This window comes from Drosophila suzukii, chromosome 2L, assembly GCF_043229965.1.
Source record: "Drosophila suzukii chromosome 2L, CBGP_Dsuzu_IsoJpt1.0, whole genome shotgun sequence".
Lineage (NCBI taxonomy): Eukaryota > Metazoa > Arthropoda > Insecta > Diptera > Drosophilidae > Drosophila > Drosophila suzukii.
The window spans coordinates 13486985-13494778 of NC_092080.1; the positions used below are offsets into that span (position 1 = coordinate 13486985).

General features: G+C 39.6%; 1 protein-coding gene across 1 annotated transcript; it reads left to right on the forward strand.

Moving 5' to 3' along the window:
• Nucleotides 1-1216: 1216 nt before the first annotated feature.
• On the forward strand, nucleotides 1217-2716 carry Slc25A46b (Solute carrier family 25 member 46b). Its single transcript, XM_017074424.4, has one exon. It carries the CDS (start codon nucleotides 1352-1354, stop codon nucleotides 2681-2683), a length of 1332 nt encoding a protein of 443 aa, XP_016929913.3. The 5' UTR covers nucleotides 1217-1351; the 3' UTR covers nucleotides 2684-2716.
• The last annotated feature ends 5078 nt before the right edge of the window (nucleotides 2717-7794 follow it).

The window sequence follows — 7794 nt, forward strand, 5'->3', positions numbered from 1 at the left end:
ATTATTATTCTTAAGTACAAAAAAGGATAGTATATGAGTATATAAAAATAATTAAAATGAATTTTAAGAGGTCATGAAATTTAAGTTCTTTCCGCACAAGTGCAATATTTATTTAAGTCCCCAGCACTTACCTTAAATATTTATAAATACAATTTGGCAGTCGAACCCGTTTCTTTATTTTTTATTTAACATTTTACTGCCCAATTGGTAAATCCGAATTTGAGAACACTTTCGTCTATTTTCGTTGGACTGGATGATGTTGACAAGAGCCGGAAAACAAACTGAAAACAGCATGTAAATAAGGCAGACAAAAACAAAGTCCGTTGTAGATTTCGAATTGCTTTCTTTTCCTTTGTATTTAATTTAATGCATTCCAGCCATCAGCATCATCATTGTAATAAACTTTCAGTCAGTTTGGCTATTCTTATTACTTTTCAAACTTTTCTCTCTCTCTATTTCTGCAAATCTTGAAGTCTCTGCTATTGTGCATTTCTTTGTTTTCTAGGGAAAACTTTAAGCAAATAATAACTCAGAGAGACTTGAGGTAATGGTTAAGGGATTCCAAAGGAATTAATGTGCAATCAACTATCGGACTTTGCCACCCAAAAGCCACTTTTGTCAGCCGCCCATCCGTCAAAGCCTTTTACTCAGCCAACTTTGCTCGACCTTATTTATGTGCGTCGGCTGCAGGAGCCATGAATTGACTTTGTGACTTTGAAGTTGGGCGCCATGCCAACGCAGGTCCTTTCCCCTCCTCTATTGTCCTCCACCCGCATAATGTGCATGACAATCCTTGCCCCCACAACCCCGATTCCTGCTGGAGACAATGACATTGTTGCCGGCTCCGCTTGCCACATGATGCACTTGATGCCAGGCGGCGCACAATATGTCCTTTGATTTCCGCAGACTGAAAGTCAACCGCAAGCCACAAGATTGAGGATGATTTGAAAGCAATACACACTGCTTATAGCGGGGGAAATACTTTGAATTCCACGCGAGTTCCTCGCAAATAGATGAAAAATGATGATGAGGCTGGTATAATCGTGTGGAAGTGTTATGCACACAAAATTGAACTTTATTAATGTGCTAATTTAATATGAGGAATGCATTTCACATTCCACGTTTCAAATTGTTTCACATACATTGAGCTTATGAGAAACAATATTGTTTTATTTAATTTTACTCATGTCTCAAAATGGAAACAAGTCCTAGCCATTGCTGTCATTATTAACTTACATATTCAATTTATTACTTGTACTGCCAAATACTTCAAAACAATTAGATATGTGGAACACGATTTGCAGTCATACCTAAACGAAATAATATACATAAACACAAACTACTTTGTGGAATGGAGGGTCGGAATCTAAAACTCGAAGCGGATTGTGGACCAATTGATGAAGATCTGGAAAAGGAAGAAGATCCCAAAAAACCCTTGGAGAACAGCATTGATTGCCGAGAGAAGTCGATAGTGGAAAACATAAATGCTGACCAAGATGCCATAGCCAAAATCCAATATCTTAGCTCAGAGCACGGCATGTTGGACAAATATCTAGATAACCAGGAGCAAGATACATCACTTCGCAAGTATCTGGGCGTCGGTGTTCATTGGGTTTCCCTTCTCACCGAAAACGTTTTGAGCCATCCCTTTCTAGTGTTGCGTTGGCAGTGTCAGGTTTATAATGCATCCAAGTGTTACCACCTACATCCCTTTACCCTGCTACCCAGTATTGTCCATTTGCACCGCCGTCAAGGACTAACGACATTGTGGAAGGGAATGGGAAGCTGCCTCCTTGTGCGTGGAATGTCCTATGCCATCGACGATTCCGTCTCGAAACTCACCAGTTGGCCCAAGGAACTGGATAGTCGAATGACCCTAAAGCGATTCGGACAGCATGTTCTCCTAAAATCTATAAGTATCGGGATAGTGGTGCCATTTCACGCCGTTTCTTTGGTGAGGACAGTGCAGAGCGACATTGCCAGCGAAAAAACAGGACTCCTAGATGTCCTGCGGGAGGGGGGAATGCGTCTTTTCTACTGGAGTTCCCCGCAAAAAGGACGAATGATGCCCGCTTGGGCATTAATCGGTCCCAGCATATCGATTGGCATTACAAAGTATCTCTTCAACTTGTTAATACACGGGGCTTCTAAGCGCATGATGCGCAGGAGGATAGCGGCCTTACATAAAAATCGTGGCAGGAAGTTTTGTGACCAAAAGCTGGACAATCAAAATACGGAACTATATGCCGGTCTTATCGCCATGCTAACCACCGAGGTCATATTCTATCCTTTTGAGACCATTTTACATCGATTGCAACTGCAGGGCACTCGAACAATAATCGATAACCTCGATACTGGCTATTCCGTTGTCCCGATTCTAACAAACTATCAAGGAGTTTTCGATTGTTATCGCGAAATAATTCATTCAGAGGGTTTTTCTGGTCTCTACAAGGGCTTTGGAGCAATGATCATGCAATTCGTAGCCCATGTGGCCATAATTAAACTGGCCAAATGGATCGTCAATCAAATAGTTCAGGGTATGTCGAATCGTCCATCATCACGAGCCATACAACCCTATAATCTCGATGGCATTTCCTACAACAAGAGCACTACGACACTATCGCCAAGCATTTCCAGCACCGAACTGGATGCGACCAGTCTGGAAAAATATATACTGGATTAAGCAGGTCTAAATGTTAATAGTTATGAGAATAATTTCTAATAATTTATATTTACAAAAAAAAACCGATTTTTTATATTGGGAATAAGACAGGTTCTACTTTAATATCATCTAATTAAACTTACACATCCTTAAGTTTCAGTTTGATTTGGGAGACTAGGTGTTTACTATTTGGACAGCCACATTTAATAGTCATTTGGATATTAATTCAAAACTCTGTTCATTGAAAGTCTGCCATCGGGCTGTCATTCTACAGTCATAGACAAATAATTGCATGTATTTCCAGGTCAAATCAACTGGTCCACACGTCGTATGCGCAATGTATGCATGCCAATATTGGCAAAATACTTTGCATGTAAATCGAGGCTATGCTAATTCATGAGCAGCAAGTGCAGTGTTGACTGCTAGAGGCTTTAAATTTCTATTTATCTATGCATAAGTCATGGCTAATTGATTTTCTCCATCATTTGCAGGACAGTGGAACTGACCACGATAATTTAAAATTACAATTTCCAATGATGTGCTGCAGATACGTACTCGAAATCGCTGGGATTGCGTTCTCATTCTTGTTTGTGTGCACGTAATGCACATAAAGTTGCTGCTTCGTGCCCCAAGAAGCCGTAAAGCCAATTCGCAAGACAGCACACACGGCGTATACTTAATACACACGTATGCAACGCGTGACTGCTGCGAGGATCCAAGGATGCGAGCCCAGGGATGCCAAAGAAATCAACTTAAAATGTGCAAATTGTTTATACTGCGACCCCTCTGCGGCCAAATACAAACATATATATGTTTGCTGGGATGGGTTAAAGTATGTGCCGGACATTGAATAAGATTAATGAAGGTTTTGCCCCTGCCTCTGGTGCTGCCCATTCTTTTTCCCTTTATGTATGTTTGGTTTCGGGTCGGCCGCCTGCTGCGGTATCGTGGTTGGACCGCAGGATGATGCCTTTGCCCCTGCTGCTAAAATATTTTCGCAGTCGGCCTCGGCTTGTTCTGCAGCAGCTGTAAGCGAAAAACATATTTCAATGATGCATGCAGATGCACATGCACATGCACATGCACCCCAAAAACAACATCAGCCGGGCGTTTCGCGCCCGCCCAAGCCAACAATAAACTGGCCAACAAACAGTTTGAGCCGGGCTCAAAAGAAGAAGGATACGAAGCTGCTGGCCACAAACAACTGTCAGGAACATGTTGCGAAATGTGACAATTTTATTGGTCTGTCAGGGAATTATATGTATCAGAAATGGTCACGTATTCACAGATGAAATTGGTCTTCAAGTGCGGGATTTAACTTTAAAAAAATTCAAGCAATTTAACAAGTGGCAGAGGTATTGGGGATTTTTTCTGGAAGTATTTTATATTCATAAATATTTATTTCAACCCATTTTCAGCAGTCCTTGATGGGATACGTTTTTTTTATCAAAACAATGATATAACTAGATAATTTATTAAAACTTCAAGCAATGCTAAGTAAATTCTAAAAGCCACTCTTTTAGAATTACCTCTTTAAATTCCCATTAGTCTTACAAAGTTTATAAGACACCTTTGCAAACTAATCCCTAATGGAATTATATCAAATATGAAAACTTTTCCAACTTTTTATCTCTTTACTGGCCACGCTTCTATCAGCATAATCATTTTGCAGCTTTACTAAAATAATTCCCTTAACTCCAAAGTGCAAAATAATACAAAAAACCGGCAAAGCAAGTAAAACTGCAGACATATTTAATTATAAATGCAGTTCAACTTTGCCAGGAAAGTGAGAGAAAAATCAGGGAATGTGAAGCTTGGGAATAGAGTACTTGCTGGTAATCAGCGAAGCACAAGCTCCATTTACTCTGAGCTATCTACTCAAATTGCAATTTAATGAGCTCATTGACAGGTGGCAGAGCAGCTTGAAAAAGGAAAAAAATGAAGTGTTCCCGGACTAAATGAAGTGTGATTCCCCACTAAACCAAATGCCATATTAATCATCAGCTTTAAGTAAAAAACTCTGGGTATTCCCAGCAGCGAGACCTCAACACTTTTTCCTGTGTGTGTGCGCACTGACAGTGTTCCATTTTTTAATTAACCGCCAGAGGATCGGGGACCAGGACCCAACTGGTTGGACTCCGGAGACCCGGCTGTCAGTTTACCTGGATGTGGAGTTCTGTTGACATTTGCCACCGTCATGCGACATTTTGAATACGGCCTGGCAGCCAATTTGCTTGAGTTGCAAATGTGGCAAGGGTTGAATAAACGGGTGTGAGTGTGAAAACGAGTGCGAGTGCCTGACAGCTGTTGCTCGAGTACATTTTAAGGAGCTGCTAATGAGTCGCCAACTCGCAGGCGGCAAAACTTTTTAAAAGACCATTTTCTTGCGGCACTACAAAGTTTCATACTTCATTTTCCTGAATAAGAGATTGTCCGGTGAAGTGAGGTGATATTCTGATGACAGGCTGTTTGCTGTAGATTGTATCATTGCTGTTTTAGTTCGGAATTCTTGAACAAGTTTATTTATCACACATTTATTTCTATATTATTTTTCTTTGATTTTTTAGTTTATTTTGATTTTCCGTTTTCAAACGTTTTTATTGTTATGTTGTGTATTGTTATTTGTACAACTTATTTTGATATTTATTGTTGGGTAATTCCACCATTTAAAGAGTCTACCAAATCGTACCTTCAATGAAAATACATACACAGCTTAAATTCGTTTTAAACACAGTTCCTGATATAACCATTTTATTAAAGTATGTTGCAACATTTAATCCCTTCCTCAAACTGAAGACATCTGCTTGCGTTTACTGGCACTCGTGTTTAAATATATGCTTGCATAAAGCAGTCATCCTTCATCCTTCTTTTCATCCGCGGAATGCAGTTTACACGACCGTGGAAAATCTCGCGGGAAATGGGAAAACGGGGCGGAGAACAATGGCTAACAGCATAACGCATACGACGTGGGTGCCCGAGTTTGCTTTGGGTCCCCGTTCGAGGTCCGAAAAACAAAAATCAGTGTTTAAACGGAAGCGTTCGCGCACAATTATGTAACAAGAGCGCTGGAATAGAGGGAAAATTGGGGGATATTCGAAGAAGGCGATTACCATTTTTAAGCATCTCTTTTTCTTTTGGCGTTAAATTAAAACAACGAAATATAGCCAGTTTATGAGGTAAGCACCAGCATAAAGGGCAGCAGAATCAGATAGCAAAACAGAGATACAGAGTTTTCTTCGTATAAATTCACACTAAACAGGGGATTTCGAATGGATTTCCTAAGGCTGAGGCAACAATGGCATACTCGGCATAATCGCCCCCGTCTGAAAGCGCAGCATCATCGAAGGCAAAGGACGAAGGCGACAGTGCTGACGGGTGACAGGATGGCAGGATGAGAGGATGGTGGGTTGCGGATTGGGGATTGGGATGCCGGAGATGATGGGCATGACAGGCGGAACAAACGAGCTCGACGTATATGGAGACCATACCCGGCGCACAGCTGTTGCAGACCCACTCCCTCGCAGTATACTCAGCACTCTTTGCCCAATATATATTAAGTCGGCCCCCATTTCACTCCCCTTCAAACCAAGGAGTAGCGTTATAAATCGCATTAAGTGGATCATACTTTGCATATGAAGTGCCCGAACTGTCAGCTCATCCACCGTCTTACTAACTATCAGGGGTGGGATTTTTTCGTACTTTGTAACAGATCAAATTGATATATTTTCTTCCACTATTCAATCATTTTCTGTGTCCACTTAAAGTTTTCTAATGTGGATTAAATAAGCCAAACCATTTCCCAATATTTTTTGATTTATTAAAATATAATATATACTTCCTATATGATTTTTGAAATAATAAACTATACAAAAATATGTATCATTTAAATATATTTGTACTATTTTGCTTAGTCGTAAAATCTAATAAATGAATATATTTAGAAAGAAGAGTTAAATTTATTTTGATACAAAGCTAAAATTGTAATTTCTGCTTAACCCTCAACATTATATTTTTATACCCGTTACTCGTAGAGTAAAAGGGTACACTAGATTCGTCGGAAAGTATGTATGTAACAGGCAGAAGGAAGCGTTTCCGACCCCATAAAGTATATATATTCTTGATTTTATTTATTTTTATTGTTATGTTTAAGAAAAAATGTTAAATATAATTTAAGTTCACAAATAATACACAGTAACAAACTTTATTTCTGCTCTGGTTTTAACGTTCAAGCTTACCAATTAATATTCGATTTTCTATAATTATTATATTCAAATCTAAAGTACACATTTTCAATTGAACTTTTTACAACACCTTTGAACATTAGACAAAGGAACACTTCTGCTGCGAAACCTAGGTATCCCATCACCATTGACAACCCAGTTTGAGGTGCCCCAGCTGAGGAGCAGATAAAAAGAAAGCACTTTAACATAACAATGAACCCCAGCAACAACGCAAAACGAACGCCAACGAACGCAATCAAAATTCAAAAGTTTCATTTGCAGGTAAATGCTGGATTTACTCGGAGGATTTTAGTGTCCTGGCGCCTCGTCGAGCTCCTCGTCCTTGTTGTCAATTGTTTGGCAGCGCATGATGAATGACGCCGATAGCACTTCGCGATGATAGCGCGAATTTGTAGCCGCATTAACTTGGCCACCGTGAAGTTTCCCGTTTCGGGACCTGGGGTCAACACAGGTTGGCTGCGAGATCTTAATGGGAATGCTAAGTAGAGCATAGTTGTAAATTATGCGAAAAACTTTTCCACCACTCACTTCTTTTGCACGATTTTTCGCCCCACTATGAGTGATGAAAAATACACGCTCATCGACCCAGATAAAATACAATTTTTCTAAAGAAATCTCTTTCGTTTATAAATAGAAAATGGTTATTTCTTTGGCAAAAAATTTAAAAAGCTTCGCCTGTAAAATATATCTTAAATTAATGCAAGGAGAATCGATGCAAAAAATATACAAGTCTAGACATTGTCAAAAATAACTTTATCGATAAAAGTAAATATTATGGCAACTCGTAAAGCTTAACTTTCATAAATATGTATTTATACTGTACCAAGCCGACTTCTCACGCCCCACAATTTACGCCCCCTTTTTCCACAAAGAACTGAAGACATTATCATA

Coding starts and splice junctions, on each gene's coding strand:
- Slc25A46b (XM_017074424.4), top strand. CDS start 1,352: ATGGAGGGTCGGAATCTAAAACTCGAAGCGGATTGTGGACCAATTGAT.